This window comes from Lolium rigidum, chromosome 4 (genome assembly GCF_022539505.1).
Source record: "Lolium rigidum isolate FL_2022 chromosome 4, APGP_CSIRO_Lrig_0.1, whole genome shotgun sequence".
Lineage (NCBI taxonomy): Eukaryota > Viridiplantae > Streptophyta > Magnoliopsida > Poales > Poaceae > Lolium > Lolium rigidum.
The window spans coordinates 71,377,766-71,399,115 of NC_061511.1; the positions used below are offsets into that span (position 1 = coordinate 71,377,766).

The 21,350-nt window shown below is 43.8% G+C and overlaps 1 protein-coding gene across 1 annotated transcript; it reads left to right on the forward strand.

Annotated features, from left to right (window-relative positions):
• The first annotated feature begins 4,154 nt into the window (after nt 1-4,154).
• Nucleotides 4,155-10,248, forward strand: LOC124646481 (serine/threonine-protein phosphatase PP1-like). Its single transcript, XM_047186587.1, has 4 exons — nt 4,155-4,433; nt 6,479-7,038; nt 7,143-7,334; nt 9,785-10,248. Exons 1-4 carry the CDS (start codon nt 4,232-4,234, stop codon nt 9,806-9,808), a joined length of 978 nt encoding a protein of 325 aa, XP_047042543.1. The 5' UTR covers nt 4,155-4,231; the 3' UTR covers nt 9,809-10,248.
• The last annotated feature ends 11,102 nt before the right edge of the window (nt 10,249-21,350 follow it).

Genomic DNA, 21,350 nt, shown 5'->3' on the forward strand with positions numbered 1-21,350 from the left:
GGGTGGAGGTCCCACGAAGGATTCCCCACGCCACGAAGGCTCACCCTATTCTCCGGAGCCTATCCCACGAAGGAATAGCTCACTCACTTGTGGTAGACTTTGAGGTAGCCTCCAAACCTTCACAATCTTGCCGGAGCAAATCCACTGCCCGGATGCTTCGGACTCCTCTTGCCTACCTAGGGTTTCCAAGGAACCCTAGGAAGCAAGCTTCTCGATGAATACAAGGGGAATGAGATTTGGCTTGGTAGAACGGTAGATCGGGTCCTCCTCTAACGATTCCCCGGAGGGATTTGAGTTTGGGTGGAGGAGGAGGGAGATCTGAGGCTTTTGGTGTTTCTAGCAATGGAGTAAGAGAGAGAGAGCTCAAGAACAGCTTGTAGTGTAGTGCCTAACTGTTCAGAGGTAGGAGAAGGGCTATTTATAGTGTTCTTCGAAATATGGCCGTTGGTCACTTGCCACCTTAGCTTTTCTCCCGACAAACCCGGTCAACCGGACCACAGACCGGATTGCCCGGTGCAGAGGCCGGTCGGACCGGACCAGTGACCGGACCAGCCGGTCCAGACCGGATGGTAGACCGGACCTAGACCAGAGACACTTTGCGACATCCAGGATGCTCCTCCTTTTGGCGCCCGGTTGGCGCCCGGTCGACCGGACGGCACGCCGGGCCCGCCGGTCTGTAGGCCGGCAGACCGGGCAGCAGACCGGATCTCTTAGGCGCATATTTGACGCCCGGTTGACCGGGTTGCTCGCCGGACTGGCCGGTTGTGAGGCCGGCTGACCGGGCGGCAAACCGGATTTCTGCTGTAGACCCCTTTTTGATTGTTGTTGAAGTGGGGGGTCTCCTTTAGCCTTCTTGTTCCTTTGATACACCATTTATGCCTCTTTGCCTAATACCTGAGATAATCCTTATAAACGTATTAGGTCAAATACTCTAGCACGGTGTCATTGTTACCAAAATAATGGATAAGGGTAAAATACCCTTACACTAACAGGCAGTTATATCACAAGTAAGGAGTTCGGTTAGAGATAACCGATAACACGCGGAGATGAGGATGTATTCCCGTGTTCCCTTCCTTTGCAAGAAGGTACGTCACGTTTGGAGGGGTGGATGTCCCACGAAGGATTCCCCACGCCACGAAGGCTCACCCTATTCTCCGGAGCCTATCCCACGAAGGAATAGCTCACTCACTTGTGGTAGACTTTGAGGTAGCCTCCAAACCTTCACAATCTTGTTAGGAGCAAATCCACAGCCCGGATGCTTCCGGACCACTCTTGCCCACCTAGGATTTCCAAGGAACCCTAGAGAGCAAGCTTCTTGATGAATACAAGGGGGGACAAGATTTGGCTTGGTAGAACAGTAGATCGGGTCCTCCTCTAACGTTTCCCCGGAGGGATTTGAGTTTGGGTGGAGGAGGAAGGATATCTGAGGCTTTTGGTGTTTCTAGCAATGGAGTATGAGAGAGAGAGAGCTCAAGATCGAACAACTTGTAGTGTAGTGCCTACCCCTTCAGAGGTAGGAGAAGGGGTATTTATATTGTTTCTTGAATTCTGGACGTTGCTCACTTGCCACGTCAGCAGATTCCTCGAGAAACCCGGTCGACCGGATTTGGCGCCGGACAGACCGACGCACAGTCCGGACAGGCCTGCGCACGGGCCGGTCAGACCGGGCCACTGACCGGACCGACCGGTTTCAACCGGAGCTGGGACCGGGTCTTGACCGGACATGCTTCTTCGCGTACTGGACCATGCCCGGTTGGCACAAGCGCCAGGCCCGCTTGGGCGCCGGGGCAGTCGGTCAGGCATCCGGTCCGACCGGACCTGTGACCGGAGCGGCCGGTCCAAACCGGGCTGGCGACCGGGCCCTGACTGGACTAGTGCCCAACCTTACTGGACACCACCCGGTCGGCAGCAATCCTGAGGCTGGTCGGCGCCGGGCTGGCCGGTGCCAGGGACCGGCCAGCCTCTGGAAAACCTCGTTGCTTTTTCATCGAAGTGGGGGTCTCCCATTTCCTTCTTGTTACATTGATACACCATTATACCTCTTTGGCTAATACCCGGGAATCATCTAGTAGACATGTATTAGTCCAAATACTCTAGCACGGTGTCATGTTACCAAAATAATGGATAAGGGTAAAATACCCTTACACCAGGTCCCCGAGAAGCATCAAAGAAAGGGGAACAAAATGACACGAACATGATTCTCAGAGCTTGCCTGCAACAAACTTGCCGATGCCAATGGCTTCGAGGAGGCTCGATCGATCTAGGGTTCCAGGAGTTCGGGGAAGAGGGGAAAAGTGGAGTTTAAGCTCCGGGAGTCTTGTAAAGGTCAAGGGGATAGTCTGGATGGCATGGGCATCGACAAATGGTGAGCAGCAGGCCGCTGCACTGCCCGGTGGAGCGCTACCACGAGGAAGACGATTGTTGGTTAGCTCTTACCATCTCTGAATTCTGAAACTGGTATTACCCGATATGCTCTTTTTTCAAAATAGTTGGGAAACCGAACCAATTTAGACATTTTTGAAAATTCTGCAGAAGCAAGTTTTAAATATTTTTGGATCCTGTAATATTTTCAGCTCAAATGGAGTTGATTTGAACGGTTTACAAAAATTGCAAACAACGCGGCCAAAAATTACAAAAATTGAAAATTGAATTATATGGCTAGTATTTTCAGTGGAAAATTTGGAGCTGCAAAGATATTTTGATGTTACTTAAAGTAAAATAACAGTAGGCACATTAAAAGATGATCTAAACCTTATTGGAAGAATGATTTAAACAATTTATTAAGTTGAAAAAGGCAATATGATCATAATAGCTCAAAGGCAAAGTAAAAAATAGCAATGAGCTATTATTATGTCATATGCTAACTTAGAAGTACTATGTGCTTGCCAAACATTAGAGAAATAAGTTTTGGAAATATTTAACATACTCACAATTATGAGGTGTAGTTTTCAGATAAAAAGATAACGGGCAAAAGTTTGAATTTCTATTTATTTTCATGAAAAGGCAATGATGATGGTGCATGGTTATGGGAAGCATGATGTATATGAAACTATATAAACATGCTTAGTCCAACTTAAGTGGCTAGGTGACTACAGAGATTCTTCGCGCCCCCCTATGTAAATCTCGATATAGACGATGGAGTTCTCAACCTGATGTTGAGTGGATAGTATTTTTTTTTCCCTTGTGTGAATTTTCTAGATGTTTTACAGAACAGTTTTTTTTATATGTGCCAGTTCTCCATATTTTTCCACTAGATTTTTGGAGTTTTGAGACATATATAATAGAGGATGTTGGACCAAAGGGGGGGGGGGGCGTGTTGGGAAACCACTTGTACATACATGATTTCCCAACACTCCCCTTCTATATACCCATGAATTGCATGAAAAGAGGACACCGATTAATAATACATATCAGATCCTACTATTTATATGCGTCTCTTTGCTTTTCGCATTTGTGATGGCCTCGCTTGTGCGACTACTTCAACTATGATCTTGCTCTCCAACCTTGGATCAGACTTGGCAGCAACAATTGTGGAACAACTGCATCAACTGAAGTTGACACAACAAGGTAAATGTCGTTATTATATACGGAGTAATAATTAATGCAAGACAGCTATTTCATGACCATGTAAAACTTAAGCTAGAGAACAAAGTGTCGCAATGCAGGAGAGCGATGCCACGTGGACCATGGAGTTGGTGGTAAACGCCAAGTGGGAAGACTTAGCATGGAATGGTAGAGTAGAGTTAGAGATATGAGAGTGAAGGAGAGAAGACCTTATCTCTTTTTAATTCTTATATATATATATGTTAGATAAATATTTATTACAACATGCACAATCAATAACATAACAATATTATTACTACTAATGACATTGTTTGAGACAACGGACACTTATCACGTCAACGCGCAGGCACTTGCCTAATTAAGCAGAAAATGGGGAGCACAAAAAAGCGTTGTTTTTCTCCATCGACAGACAGTGGCAACGACGGCGACGAAAAAAGCAGCGACCACGAGAGCGGAAGGCTTCAACCACGAATCGTGCGCCGTCCATCCCCGAATCAACGGCTGGCGCGTCTTCACGCGGCTTTGAACGCTCCGAAACGATTAAATTACGCTCGTCGCCGTCCCAAACGCAACTATTCCCGACACCCAGCATTTCCAATCCACCCTTTCTCTCTCCCCCTTCGCCGTCGCCGGCCGGCCGGAGAGAGGGGCACGCGGCGGAGCGAAGATGATGATGACCCGGGCCTCCATGGGGGCCATGGAGGGCGCGGCGGTGGACGAGATCGTGCGGCGCCTGGTCGACGGCGGCCGCGGCGGGCGCCAGGTGCAGCTGTCGGAGGCGGAGATCCGGCAGCTCTGCGTCGACGCCAAGCGCGTGCTCCTCTCCCAGCCCAACCTCCTCCAAATCCGCGGACCCGTCAAGATCTGCGGTGATTATCAATCAAATATTCTGTATTATAGTATTTGACCGCTCCTTTCCGGTTGCGCGTAGACGTAGTTTTTGCTGCTAATTTCCCTGGCGATGTGGAGAGTCATGGCGCGATTAGGTACATGTTGGTGCTGCTTTATGAAGTCTGGGGATACGAAAATGATGGATAGGGAGATGTTCTCTTGGCACCATAATGAGAATCCCTGATTTAAGCTCCATCGGTGTTAGATAATCATTAACCAAAATCAACCCTGCCAATTCTTTGGCCAGGACCAGAATTTTGGGTACTGTTTGGACTGGTTGCCAAAATTTGGCATGCCCATGTTCCTTAGACCAATCATGTTTATTTTCTTGCCAACATTGGCTAAAACATGGGGCAAGCATAAGCCTTCTATATGGTGGGGTAAGCTTGTGCTGAAACCCCTGAACAAGCTAAAGCTTAGTCATATGTGCTCGCATCTTGGCTGCAGACTTTATTTGCTTTACTAGGCTGACGGCATGTGGGTTTGCGATGGAATCATGAGTTAATTTGATGCTGTAAAAATAAAATCAGAATGAGGTAGGGTTATTGGTCAATGATGGGCACAATGGATGGTCCAGTCACTTCTCATCGCCCATTGAATGTGTTTACACGTGCTGGTCACTTCGTGATACATAGTGATGTTCTTTGTTCTACGCCTGGGTCTGGTCAAGATGCTATTTTTGTCTATACATTATTCCTTGTAGAAATTTCATTTCCACTTGCACACATAGCTAGTGAATAAAATTTAAGATCAAAGGGTTCAGACCTGGCTAACAATAAATGTAATAATCAGGGTTTTACAAAAAAAAAAGGTACCGCCTCTGGTGTCCACGAAATACAAAGTAGCATCAGGAGGACATGCACCACACCCTACCGAACTAAAATAACGCAGTGATAGCAAAATTGCTAACCCTAAGCTACAAACCTACTTATAACACACCAAGACAAACTTGATGATAAAACCGCAGAAATTCATTATCCCTATTTCCACTCCACTAACCAACATAAGTTTGATGTTCAATGTGTGAGTTGCCTTCTCCACAAAACAATTTTATTCAAAATGTCTGTATGGTGCTTACCGTCAATTGTCTTTTTATTTCGAACTTCCCATAATGCCCAATATGTAGCCACAGCTTCACATACCACATCATCAGTTCTTTTGCATGCACTCTTCCCAGACCAAGTCATTGAACAAAGAAATCTTCCAGAGACTGAGGTGCTACCTCCCAGTGAGTTTTTTTTCCTAAAGACACCACACCAAACAGACAATTGGGCAGAGAAACAAGATATGGTTTATGGTCCCTACTTTGACATGATATTACATGATAACTCACCCGTGGTCAATTCCTTCTTTCAACCGAACAACTAATTGGAGATCATTATTGAAGACGTGCGTGAGATTTTTTTTGATCTTTATCGGGATTTTCGCAGACCACAATCTACATATCAACCATTCTGTCACTGGCAACTCCTGAAGACCAACTTTCTATAAATGGTTCTTGTTGAGAAGTGGCCATTCTTGTTTATCTCTTGGCCCCAACTGATAACATTCTCAATTGCACTTGCTACGAGTTCACAAATTATTCCACGGGTTAACCTCTGCTTCTCCTGCCTTCTTTGATCCACGGGTTGGCCCCAACTGATAACATTCTCAATTGCACCGGCTATGAGTTCACAAATTATTCCACGGGCTAACCTCTGCTTCTCCTGTCTTCTTTGATCCACCTACCAGATTCCATCCTGACAACAATCAACACCACCTTGGCATAGCTTTGGGAAAATTTGAAATAAAACATGAGATTGAATATTGCAAGTACAATTTGCTTAGCTTTACCATTCTACACATTATCTGCTACGGAGCTTTGTTTACTATGTCTGTCAGGTGATCTCGTTTGTGTGGTAAGGAGTTACTTTTGGACAAAGATGCATCGATCTTCTATTACTTTTTCATTTTTTCTATAAATTATATCTGCAGATCATGCCAGAGAACTCTTAGCCTTATGAGTTATGATGATACCTTGCAGGTGATATTCATGGTCAATTTGTTGATCTTCTGAGGTTGTTTGATTTGGGTGGTTATCCTCCAACTTCAACTTACGTATTCCTCGGAGACTATGTAGATAGAGGCAAACAGAGCTTGGAAACTATATGCTTGCTGCTGGCATACAAAATAAGGTATCCTGACAAGGTTTTCCTGTTACGGGGGAACCATGAAGATGCAAAAATCAACAGAGTTTATGGTTTCTATGATGAATGCAAGAGGAGGTTCAATGTTCGGCTGTGGAAGATATTCTCTGATTGCTTCAACTGCCTGCCTATTGCAGCACTCATTGACGACAAGATATTGTGCATGCATGGTGGCCTTTCACCTGAACTGGATAACCTAGACCAAATAAAGGATATTGAGAGGCCGGCTGAAATTCCTGATTACGGTCTCCTGTGTGATTTGCTTTGGTCTGATCCTAGCCCCAGTGGAGAAGGATGGGGGGAGAGCGACAGAGGTGTTTCATATACGTTTGGCGCAGATAAACTTATAGAGTTCTTGGAGAAGAATGATCTTGATCTTATATGCCGAGCCCATCAGGTTTGTGAAAACTTGGTCTTCGTTTTTATTCTTTTAGAGAACTCCGATTATTATTATTGTTAAGATTTATCTCACGATTCTTGCATTACTATGAATGCCCCTAGGTGGTAGAAGATGGTTATGAGTTCTTCGCACAGAGGAGATTAGTCACAATCTTCTCAGCTCCAAATTATTGCGGGGAATTCGATAATGTAGGTGCTCTGCTGAGCATAGATGAAAACCTAATGTGTTCATTTCAAATATTGAAGCCAAATGAACCAGGCACACCACGTGTAAGAAGACAAATTCCGAATAAGGTAAATCAGCTAGCCTGAGATAGCATTCATATTTGTCTATGGTACTAGAAGTTGAACCATTAGAGATAGAATGTTTTGTCACTTCATTATCTTTTTTTAAATGGGGGCAAAAAAGGCTTTGCCCGATTTGATTAATTAAGGAGAAGGTTTACAAGACCATAAAAGTAGTTTATTACAAGGATTACTCTCCCGGCATCAAATCGCCCAAGCGCTTGCACCCGCCAAAACCCATAAACGTGCCTCATATTTGATCCTATCGGAAACTACTTGCGAGTTGCGAGTGATCATGTTTATTGTGGAACACCCAAGCGTTTGTCATTTCATTATCATGTTTGACTAGAATATCAGGAAAATAGGAACCATGATTTACGGAACGAAAGAAAGTTTGGCTATAATGCTCGGTGTACTCTAGCTATTTGATAAGGAAAAGGCTTTGTTTCCGTCGGAGGATCGGGCGCTAGCAACCTCCGGACGCGCGGCCATCCGATCTGCATCGCTAGGCACCGAACGTCTTCCTTCCGCCAGTAGTCCAACTTTTCTTTGCGACACACACTTCATGCGGGACCCACATACGAAAGCGACGCTTCTTCTCGCTGTTCTGGCTCAGACTTTCTCTGCCCCGCTTTTCTCCTCCTCGCCATGGCACCTCCTGCTGGCTGCCTCTCCCCTCCATGAATCCGCACCAACCCCTCGCCATATTCTGCAAGACGCCAGATCCCAACACCCTTGGGACCTTGCCGGACACCCGCACCCCCGCGACCGCCCCGTACCCTAGGGACCTTACCGGATCCCCATGACCACGGCGACCTCGCTGGATATCCATGGCGGCGCAGTCTCCACGGATCTTTCACCGCTGGCGCCGGTATCTCGCATTTTTCGACGAGGTCGCTGCGGAGCTACAAGCAGGGAGCGGCGGTGCTGCAATTGCCCGCCGGTGGAGCTGCAATTGTCTGCCGGCGGAGCTGCAATTGTCTGCCGGCAGAGCTACAACCTGTGGCCGGTGGAGCTGCAATCGTTCGCCGGTGGAGCTGCAACTAGCAAGCGGCGGTGCTACAATAGTATACCGCCGGAGCTACAAGGAGCGGGCGACGGTACTGCAATTTCCTGCCGGCGAAGCTGCAAACAGGTGCGATGGTGCTGCAATTGCGTGGCAGCGGAGCTCCAGGAAGCAGGCGGCGGTGCTGCAATTGCCTGGCGGCGGAGCTCAAGGCTGCGGGCGGCGGTGCTGCAAGTGCCTAGTTGACGAGATTCAAGTAGCGAGCCACGGTGCTTCAACCTGTCAGCGCGGGAGCTGCAAATGGCTGCTGCCAGAGCTACAGGTGAGCGGCTGTGTGATGCTACCGTGGCCGTCTTCTCCGGCGATGGCCATGGTTCTCGGAGGAGAGGTGCCGCAGCTCTTTTTCTTATGAAGCTTTTTCGGATGTTTTTTCGGGGCGGAGGAGGGGTTAACGCTACGAAGCGGCAGAGCTTTTTTCGCCGGCGAACTGCTGCGACGAGCCTTGCCGGTGACTCCAGCTTCTTTCCACGGCCGGGAGGCGAGCGGCAGGGGAGCGGATGCGAAAGTGCTAGGACTAGTACTTTCTCTTTTTTTCTGAAGACAAAGCGATGCACGTGGGAGTGGGTCCCTATGACTAGTCAACCTCCAATTTCTGACCGTAGATGTGCAAGGATCTGACGACGGGGAACCCGGAGGTTCCGAGGCTCTGAGCCTCCGAAGGATCCTCAGCACTGTCCATTTGATAATATCAAAGTGTGCACAAGAAGCTATAAACCTAACATCCTATTTCAACACTGCCGAGAGAACATTCGCACATTAGCATAGTCCAAGTGTGAATTCCTGAGAAAAATGAATGGCACAAGATCTCCTGTGTTTTTATGGTTCTGTAAATTCTTCCATAGTCTAGACTCACCAAGCTTTGCCTTAATGAACATACAATAGCTGCAGTCTGAAATTCTACAGTATGCCAATACATCTGATGCCATCTCTCTTTTGTTTCTATATAACTAACTAGTTAGCTCTTGAATAAACCATGGGCATATGGGAACTTCGCGGAAGTATTACCACCACTGTTATTAACTGATCTCTTCAGCATCTTTGTTAGTTGAGCAACGGAGTGGATAAGTAGGTTGATGCTGTGCTATTCCCGCATATACCAGATCAGAATGGCATACAAAATGATATCTAGAAGATTACAGTTGACCTCATCTAAATTAACCCACCAAGTCCATACATTAAATCCTCCAATGTTACATATCTTGGGCAGTTAACCGTGAGCATCGAATATAGCTACATGTGAACCACTAAAGATGCAACTAATAGTAGTTTCTACATTGAGTAACTTATGGTGAATAAACTATCTGGTACTTGGTTAGACTTGAAACAAGTGGGGTTTTTTTTTTTCTGGTCTCAAGCGTGATAACTGATTGTATTTTCCTTTTTATTTAAACAGCCAGCAATTGCGGAAAGCGCCTGAAGAACATCAAATTCCTTCAATATTATTATTGTCAGCTCGAAGGGGGTGATCTGATCTATTGTTTAGATCCACGGGGCGTGGCAATATGCATCCACCAGGCAATCATCTTGCTTAACCACCTTTATTGCTGAGCATTTGGTAAATGTCAATTGTTTCTGCACTCGCTCTTCTGTACAGAATTAGTCCGGATTCAGCAGCACCATCTGTTCTGACTGTTCTTCCTGCCGGCACAGCATCTTTTTTATAGTTACTTTTGTGATTTATATTTTTCTGTGGATGTGGATAGCTTTCCTTTTTTGATAGTTATATTTGTCGTGTACTATTTGACTGATGTTTGTAGTTGATGTATCAACCAACTGTTTCTTCTGTACGATCTGTGGTTTGTGAAGAAAGGTCTCAGACGATGTGGCTTCTGACTTCTATCTATTGTTTCTTCTCTCCTTTCATTTCTTCATGTTTGGTCCACTAATCTACCATTTTATATAATGGTGAGCTTTCTGCAGTAGAGATAAAATCTGACAATGGAGTGAACAGGTGGATTTGAATTCCAGAAAAGCATGACAATATGCCTTCTTTAATTGGTACTATTACAATCTGCTTTGGTTTCTAGAGATAACACAACTTTTTATAACGACTTCATTTGAAAAAGTATATATTATTTTGTGTCTACTAGATTTTAGGGAACACATGATCTTGTTAAACCACCGATGCCAAAGGGCATCTACATATTTATTTATTTACTTCTGCTTCTGGAGACAGCACTATCATACATGTCTATTTCAGCTTTATCTGAATAGATACAGAATGCTGAACACGACACAGTTGTGTGCACACCTTTGTGGAGGTTATCAGGAACGGTGTGTTCAGTGTTATTAATATTTATTTTACGAAAAAATTGCTCACATGTACCCTGGTTTCTGTAATATTGCCTCCGACAGCAATGTTGCCACTTTAACAATACTTACTGGGAGACCTATGTTTCTCGACAACTTTGATGCATGCTTCTAGCTATAGCAGAATATGAAGATTCCAATACTGAGGAGGTACTTATCATTATTTCCAGTAGCACTTGATGTTGACATAGCCGATTATATACAGTTTTGGATTCATGGTGTGCCCTGTGTTATAATTTCCAATCAATTATGTGTGTCCTGTGTTACAACTTCCAATCAATTATGCTTTTGACAATATTGCTACAAGGCTTCTTTGCTAGTTTGACAATGCATTGCTTCTTAGAAAAAACATTTCAGTTGGTAATCATATATCTCCATGATTTTTTGCTCTACTTGCTTCCTACGCAGCCGATCACAGTTTCACAAACCACGGACGCGCACGTTTAATCATGATGTTCATCACGGCGGCAGTAATTACCGGTGCTGCATCCACCGTCTGCAGTTCATGATTTGTGCAAGCTTCCTGGCTATATTTGACTAGTTCCATATTAATGCAGTACTAGTCTCATATTAATGTGGTATGTCTTAGAATGAATTTATAATAAAATCAATGAGCCATAGTCGTGATACTAAATTGGTGTCATAAATGTAGTCACTTTTTTCATAATTTGATCAAACTTTAAAATATTAGAGTTAAAACAAAAGCTAGTAATACACTTATTTATGGATGAAAAGATTAGAGTAAAAGGAGACTCAATTAAAAAACAAAGCATACATGACCGTAGATATACGTATGGGATGTCTGCATGAACTAAACGTGCATGGACGTTGGCATCCATCATTGGTTGATTAGCTTACAATGATAGGCATTCCTGCTTGTGTGGGTGTCTTCTCAATCAACATACTAGATATATGTGTGCACGCATAAGGTGTTAGGAGGTATCACTAAAATTTTACTTATAGTTATCACTAAAATTTTACTTATAGTTCATTTTAATATTTCTAGCGCAAATTTCATACCAAGAATCACACTAGAAGTATAAAAATAAAGTATAAGTAGGATTTTAACAGGCACTTCTATATCTATACGCGCATACACCGTAGCTTTAAGGTAAAGTGCTAAAGCTGTTGTGCAACTTGCTATACACATCATGCATGTGTACGTACAAGCGCATGCACCGTACCCATCACACAGTGCTTCGATATGAAACATACCGCACGCGCATTTTCTCTCAGACCAGTGATCTGGCTTGATTGATCTTTATATTTCGAAAGCAGCCTGCTAGCTAGCTTGATCGATATGTACTTTTGCTCGATGGACAAGGCATGTCAGCACGTGTACGTACATCGAAACGTCCACCGTTGCTTTAATATACTTTTGCGCGTAGGTTTCCTACTTTGCGATCTCCTTTCTTGCTCCTTGGTCGCCGTTTCTTTTTTTCTCCCATCTCCGATACGATGCATATATCACATATTATTGCAAACACTTCTCAAGAGAAAATATATTGGCTTAGGTTCTTTGAAAACCGGTAGATTCCCATTTTTGGGCTTATGGACACAAAGAAGTATTTCTTTCCATATGGATCTTTCACTATTAACAATGGATCGGAAATTCGTTTCTGGGAGGATAAATGGTTAGGTAATACCACGCTCCGAGAACAATATTCGGTATTGTATAGTATCGTGCGTCACAAAAGTGATACTATCGCTAAGGTGATGGAAATTTCCCCACCAAATGTGGCGTTTAGAAGAAGTCTCATCGGTCCCAGACAAACCTATTGGTAGGAATTGTTACAACGTCTTGAGTTAGTTCAATTGATGCAGGGAGCGGATGTGTTTCACTGGAATCTTACCAGAATGGTTCATTCTCAGTAGCCTCCATGTACAGTGCTCTTATCTAGCATGATATTCCGGTCGATAATAATTCAAAAATTTGAAAGATGAGGATACCGCTTAAAACAAAAGTCTTTACATGGTATCTTCGTCATGGGGTTATTCTGACTAAAGATAATCTTGCCAAACGCAACTGGCTTGACAGTAAAAAAGTGTGTTTTCTGATATCATGATGAGACTATCAAACACTTATTCTTTCAATGTAAGTTTGCTAGGTCTATATGGTCAGCCGTCCAAATAGGATCTACCTTATACCCACCCCGTAGCGTTGTCAATATATTTGGCAACTAGCTCAATGGTGTTGATGTAAGGTTTAAGCGTCTTATTAGGATGGGAGAGATTGCAATTATTTGGTCCCTGTGGCTATGTAGAAATGACAAGATTTTCAATAATATTTCTTCCTCTTTTATGCAGATCATTTACCGGTGCACAACTACACTCCGTTCTTGGGTGCCATTGCAGCGGTGGAGCATCCAGACCTCTTTACGGAGGTATCTTCACGGTTGAAGAGTACGACGAGAGATTTTTTTTTCAACATGAGTGGCAGCGTGACCTTCGGCTGGATCCATCTAGCTAGTCTTTTATCTTCCATGAACTTTGTTGTCGTATCCGAACATGAGTGTGACTTTGTAACATATATTTGTGCGGTCTTAGATATGTTCTATTGAGTACCCATTTTCGAAAAATGATGCATATATCACATATGCATATGAATGGCAGCATGTGACAAATACTTGGACAAAAGCTGGATCGTCCATAGGATGGCTACAGAGGCCAACACATGTAGTACATAACATAGATCCATAGGTTGGTTCCACGACACGAGGTACGTACGGCCACAATAATGCATGCTCCAACTTCAGCTTTCCCATCTAATTATCTTACATAAAGCAACCAAAATAAAGAGCCTTTAGCTAAACCAAACTTTCAGGACCGAGGGTTTTGTTCACACCACAACACAGATGCATACTGCACGTGCCTTAACTAATCTTTTCGTTCTCTTTGCTGTCTAGTCTTGATAAACATTTTACGTGGCAGACGCGTATGCGCAGCATATCTATATATATGCATGTATATAAGCACGTGCTTCATTTGCGAGTGAAGATGATCATGATTTCCAAAGGGAAGAAATGTACTCATGAACTGTGCATGACACTGCACGTAGCATGTCGCTATAACCTTATTTCATGCTTTATACTAGCCCCGTTCCAAAATAGATATCCTCTTAGTCTTATTGTTATCTTTTTCTACACTTATATATAATGGTGTTATAGACATTGTATTCGACCCTATTTTATCATGCGTTGGTTAATGCAATCTAGAAAACACCTAATAATTTAACACATTTTGTGTTTGAATGCATTGCTTTAATGAGCAAAAGAGGTAAGCTAGCCAAGGCTCCGATGAGAAAAAGAAGGATATGTACATGAAGATAATTGGAGGCAATATGAACACCTCAATCACTCATAATAGGCACCCAATTCGAAAAGACGTCTATTTTGAAAAGGGAAACGACCATATAGTACCTAAAGCGAAATATTATGTGGCACCTCATGGACCACCAGGACATCGAATTAACATCATGAGCGGTCGTGGAAAGTAGGTTGAAAACCTAGCTCGTCATGGACAAGGTGAGAACTTCTGACTTGTCGGATGAGGTTTAACATGGCTGCTGCATGCGATGTTTGTTGTTGTTACATATGCATCTTAGATGTCTATGACAACTTTTGAAAACCACGCTGATTGGGTGTATGTATTTTGTAAAATCATGTTATATTAATTTAATAAATTACATGTCATCTTAATAAATTTAGCTCAACATGCATTTTTTAACCATTAATCAACCTATTCATGCAATATACCTTTTCTAAAGAGAAGGGTGTGAGCACTGGCCTCTGCATCGATTATTGATTATTCAACTATACCAAACAAGAACCAAGCCGACCGAATCGGTTAACAAAAGGATAAGAAAAGCTCAAGTCCATCTCAAAAGGAATAACCTCATAGCAGTATTATGCCATTTTTTTCTTTCCAAAATGAAGGCTGAAACCTCGTCCGCTGCATCAAAACGATGCACGCAGCCGAAGAACGAAAGTGCAACATCAAGAAAAGGCCTTCAAGAAAAAAACATGGCATGTGTACCGGTAATGAGTCCAACAAGGTAAATCGAGATTTTCATCCCTGAGGCTGAACTACTGAACCATCTTCAACAAGACCATGACCCACACACGTCGACATTGAACGAGTGTTCTCACCCGGAAGAATAAGCACATACTTGCGGTCGAAGCTATAGGTAAGCAATTCCAGGTAAGTTCGATCAATTCTTCATGTGTTCTGCATGTTGATGAATTCTTTGTGCGTTCTGGATGCGTGGCATACATGGAAATACTACTGAGGTCATAGCAGTTTTTCGCGGGTGATGGCTAATTTTCATTCTGTAGAGATATATAGCTTACATGCATGAACCAACTAGTGTCAACTGCCCTACTGCTTGTAATCCATCTTTTTATTGGCTTATGAAACCAAACTATATAATTCATAGACAACTCTTTTTTGGTGAGCTTTCACTGTACCAAGAGAGTACGTAATACGTGCATGTACAATGCGTCCGAAACTTCGTATATGCATTATCAAGCAAACAAGATTTAAGCGTAGTAGTGTTGGATCAAATTAAAAGACGACATTGACAGGTACATATTAGACATGACGGCTTCACCATTCCAGTAACTAAAACTACAGCGCCATTATTGTAAAAAGCGTTAATGAATAATTGGACACATATATTAAACGAAAGACTATGGCTCAGTGGAATAAGAATTAGCTTAATTATCACTTATATCACGTCACATAATTATACTTGCAACTCATGTGTAACTGGAAAAAACTGGGTTGCAAGCAACTGGAAAATCTGAGTTGCAATTTATGTCCAACCCATATGTTACTGGAAAATCCTAGTTACAATTACTGGTGCAACTAAGAAAATCCTAGTTACAATTACCGGTGCAACTGAGAAAATCCTAGTTACAACTTACATGCATCTAACCTATATGTAATTGGGAAAATCTCACCTGCTACCCATGTGCAACTTACATGCCACATGAATCTAGAGTTGAATGAACTCTAACCTAACTGTCACTTGAATGAGAATTAGCAAAACCAATATATTAATGTGTAGTGTCAATCAAGTAATCATGAGACCAGTATGCCGAAAGTAAGTTCGTTTAGTTTGTTATATGTGAATTGACACTTCAAATAAAACTCAAGTTTCATGAAATGATATCATTGCTGATTCATTGCAAAATAAGTTATTCCCGTCATTTTGTTAATTGCTTGCAAAATAAGATTCGTCTGTTAAATTCCTCCTTAATTTATGTCATTTGTCACAACATAAGAATCCTCTTGATCTTTTCATATTAAAAAGAACGGAGAAGCAAAATCTTTGCCATCCTTTCCTTGGAGCAACATATTTTTTTACATATTTCAAGTCGTCAACTCATTCCAATATATATGCATAACTACCACGGGATTCTTAAGAAAAAGAAGCACTGACCACCTGTAACTAAATTAAAACCAGCACAAACACTAGCAGAAAGAGGGAATCGAATTGACAGTCATGAATGTCATTTCGGGAGATATGGACCAGAGATATGGATGGAGATAAAAATAAATAAATAATGTCAGAGAACCCAACAAATGAATGGTAATATGCTTTGTGCATGCTACCTAGCTAGCTATTATTGCAAATATGACATGAATCCACGGTGCTTGGTGCGCTCGATCTCTCTGGTCTGCCGGTACGGCTATATGCAAGCTATTCCACTTTGAACGAATTGGTTCTCAACTTAATTAGTTATTATAACCGCAATATACCATTTATTTATTATAAAAGGCCAGAAATGCTTCCGACGTATGCCTAGATATTTTTCTCCAAATTTGATTCAGCACACTAATTAGAAAAACTGTTTTTTAGGGACTAATAAAGAAGCTAGCTAGGCGACCTGTGAATTCGTAGCTTATCTATTCGCCACCAATGAGTCATGTTAATGTTCGGTTTGCTTGTTACGTTAATAAACTGAGCCCGTGGCCTCCACCAAGCGACGCACCTAAGAGCATCTGCAGCAATGGCTCCTAATTCTGAGTCCTAATCGCCATTTGGGCGTCTAAGAGCATCTCTAGCAGATACCCCATTCTATCCCGTATCCGAGTTTTTTTATGGTTTGGGATAAAATTGGCCCGAACAGATACACCATCCTAGCCTGCAGCGAGTTTCGCGATGGTGGTACCCGATAGTGGCCCGCGAAATCCCTATATAACCGGGTGCGAGGGTTTGGATTTGGATGTGGTACTTCCGCATTCATTTCTTTTCCTTCCCTCCTGCCGCCGCCGCTGATTCTCACAACCCAAATCAAATCGTCACCGTAGGTCGCCGCCTACGCACCCCTCCACCACCTCCCTCGATGGTGCCGCCCAATTTCAACTGTGGCGGCGACATTAATCGTGGTGGGTCCTCGTTAGCGAGGCAAGCGCTGCAGACGGAGGCCAAGTGCACGGCGTGCATCTCCGAGCAAGCGTGGCGCTCTCTCCTGATGCAACACGTGCTCCCCCGCGTAGTTCGGCCTCCTCCTGCCGCAACCCGCATTCGGCCGCGGCGCGCATGACAGCGAGGCAAATTTTTCCTCGGCGGCGACGTGGGTGCCTCCTCCACTCCCGGCGATCAACGTCGACTCGGGCTAGCTAATGTAGTTTTTTAGGAACCTTTAGTTCCTCCTTTGCAAAATCTTGTAAAAACTCAGATGAACTAGTTCAAAAATTTGGTGCCAAAATCAACGAAATCGTGTTTGCGGTTTTTGAATGGGATATATGTTTGGTAGCTCATGTTGTTCGCTCAAAATAAGTAGATGCAATTAACCATATCAGCACGATGCGGCTCAGCTAGATGGGAGATGGGGTATGTGCTAGAGATGCTCTAAGGGCCAAAACCTTATTTCCAAGTAGCTATTTCTTTTTTTAATGTATCCACGTATGTGTACTCTAGGTTTTTTACGATATCTGTGGAATTTTTTTATTAACTCCAAAGTTCGCATTAGACAAGTCGCTAGTTACAATGCATAGTATCTTATATGCATATGATACTACTATAATGCATAGTATAACATACTAGCATCATAAGTCTTTTTATATTTATTGATTTATAAAAAATGAAAAATATGCATAAGATCTATTTGAAATTTATTTTTTTAGTATGCATTCCATGACACAATATCTATCTATGACAACACCATGATCTCTCTTATCATTAATTATAGTGATGCGTCAGTTTATTACACGCATGATATGCATGATGTTACATATGATACCTCTATTAGACATGTATAATGACATGTATCCAATATGGTGTAGTACACAATTGGATACGTATCCGATCTGTACCAGGCCACGGTGGAGGCTCTTTCCACCCATATAACACGCAACCGAACCCTCCAACGAGGGTATCGTTCGTCCCATAGAATTATACATGGTATCAGGCCCCTCCCTTCCCTCCTAGCCGCCGCCGCCGCCGGTGATCTCTCTCACCGTCGTCTTCTCCACGATCTTCACGACCCTCCACGACCAGGACGTCGACCTCTGGTCTCTCTCCCGATTCCCCTTCCCGCTATCTCCAATTTCCCAAAACCCTCCCTCCCAAAGCCCGACCAGAACCCACACCCTCCCAACCCTAAACCCTCTTACACTGATCCTCTTCATGGCGTCCTCCTCGTCCACGACTGCTGAGGCCATCATCGGCGCGTCGCCAACCACCAAGCTGACCCGTGCAAATTTTCTGTATTGGCACGCCCAGGTGCTCCCCTCCCTTCGTGGCGCCCGTGTCATGGGTCTTCTTGACGGGTCAGATTCTGCTCCGCCTGAGGTTCTTGAGGCTGAAGATGAAAACAAGAAAAAGGTGTCCATACCCAACCCTGCCTATGATACTTGGATTACCCGAGATCAACAGGTGGTTAGCTTTCTCGTCAATTCCCTCTCCGAAGAAGTTCTTCCCCATGTTTTTGGCTGTACACATGCCTCTGATGTTTGGCGTGCTCTTCAAGAACTTTACACCTCTCAATCCAAGTCGAGGGTTACAACTCTCCATGGTGCTCGTACCAACACAAAGAAACAGGACATGACTGCTCAACAATTCATCACCAAGATGAAGGGATATGCCTCTGAACTCGCTGCTGCCGGCAAACCTGTTGATGATGATGAGTTGAAAGACTATATTCTTAATGGTCTCGATGGGAATTTCAATGCACTTGTGGCTGCCATCAATGATGTTCCCTCCACTTCCCTCAATGACATGTGTTCTCAGTTGTTGTCATGTGAGACTCGTGATACTATGCTGCACTCCACTGGACAATCATTAGGCTCATCGTTCATGTCCTCGGTTAATGCTGCCCCTCGCCGTCCAAGTCAGCCGTTTGGGGGAGGACAACCTCGGCCACCACCCACTCCCATTCCATATGGGTACTCCTCGCAACAGCCACATCCGTACAACCCTCCACAGCAGCCATATACACCCCCCTACAACCCACCACAACAGCCATATACACCTCCCTATTCCCCCTATCCACCTCCCATGATGCCCTACCAATCACACTATCCCCGCCTTCCTATCAGCCACCCCTTCTTCCTCTCCCACCTACGCCCTATGCTCCACCTACCCAATACCGACCCCTCGCCCGCCCCAGCAGCCTCAAGGACGCCAAGAACCGGCGCGGCATCAACTTCAAGGTCGCCGTCCAAAGGGGGGGGGGGGGCAAGGATCAACATGGTCGTGTTGCGTCACCGTGGCAGGACGATGTTTTCTGTCAAATCTGCAAGAAAGAGGGTCACTCCGCAGATGAATGTTGGTGGCGTTATGGTGATGATAATGATGATGATGACACATCGAAGGACACCAAAGGTGCGTATGGAGTAGATACAAATTGGTATATTGATACAGGGGCTACACATCATGTCACCGGCCAGCTCAACAAACTCAGTGTTCATGATACATATCAAGGGCGTGATCAAGTTCATAATGCTAGTGGACAAGGTATGGACATTGCACATATTGGTCATTCTACATTGCACACCCCCATAGTTCTATACAACTTCGTAATATTCTCCATGTTCCTGATGCTTCCATGAGTCTTCTTTCTACACATAAAATTGCCCTAGATAATAATGCCTTTGTTGAAATTCACCATTTCTTTTTATTGATTAAGGATCAGGCAACCAAGCAAGTCGTGTTTAGAGGTCCCTGTCATGGTGGCTTATATCCCCTTGTTCCAGCTTCATCGGATTCATCCAAGCATGCACTAGTCACCATCAAGCCATCATCCTCTACGTGGCATCGTCGTTTAGGGCATCCATCCTCTTTTATTGTTCAGCAAGTTCTTAGGAAGAATAATCTTTCATATTCTCCAGAAATAATTTCTTACATATGTGATCCATGCCAACAGGCTAAGAGTCATCAGCTACCCTATCCTGTATCCACTAGTGTTTCTACAGTTCCTTTGGAACAGATTTTCTCTGATGTATGGGGTCCCGCTCCTCTTTCTGTAGGCAAACATGCATATTATGTAAGCTTCATTGATGATTTTAGTAAATTTACTTGGATCTACTTGCTTAAGAAACGTTCTGATGTTTATCAAGTGTTTCTTGATTTCCAACAATATGTTGAGCGCCAATTTAATCGCAAGATTATCACCATGCAAACTGATTGGGGGTGGCGAATATGAAAAATTGAATAGCTTTTTTCAACGAGTTGGTATTTCTCATCATGTTTCATGTCCCCATGCTCATCAACAAAATGGTTCTGCTGAGCGTAAACACTGTCATATTGTTGAAGTTGGTCTTGCTTTGCTTGCCAACGCTTCCATGCCACTCAAGTTCTGGGATGATGCTTTTATCACAGCCACTTTTCTCATAAATTTTCTTCCTACAAAGGTGCTCATTTTTTCTACTCCCACCGAAAAGCTTCTTCAAGTTACACCTAACTATGAGCCTCTACGTGTTTTTGGTTGTGCATGTTGGCCCAATCTCCGTCCCTACAACAAACACAAACTCTCCTTTCGTTCCAAACGTTCTGTGTTCCTTGGGTATAGCCCTCGTCATAAAGGAGTAAAATTCCTAGATTTGAGTATGGGTAGAGTCTATATTTCTAGAGATGTTGTGTTTGATGAAAACATCTTCCCGTTTGCATCTCTTCATCCCAATGCCAGTCGTTGCCTACGCGAAGAAATACTGCTTCTCCTAGACACTACACCACCACCGGTTTCTGATGATAGGGGTGTGCATGCTAATGATCAATATTTGCACATTGTTCCTGTTGTTGATCCACTGCAGGTTACAGCACACAATTCTGGGCCAAATTCTGGTGGAAACAGTGCAAACACCACATCAAATGACGCTACAGCCGAAGCACATGAAACAACAGCAGCTTGCATTGATCCCGATGATGCAGAATCTGCCTTGGATCACTCTCCTGCCGCGTCTGCTGCAGATTTGTGGTGACCCTGCATACCACTGCATGTTGTAGTATGCCAGTCGTTGATATAACATTCACGAAGTATCATTCCGCAAATATTACATCCCTCAGAGTAGTACAACAGAACATAGCAGGTCCATAACTCATTCATTTATTATTACAACTATCATACACATGTCATCTCGGAGCTCCTCTTGGGTCCTAAGAGGAATACTCCTGGGTTCGAGGCGAACCCAACTTAGCTTAC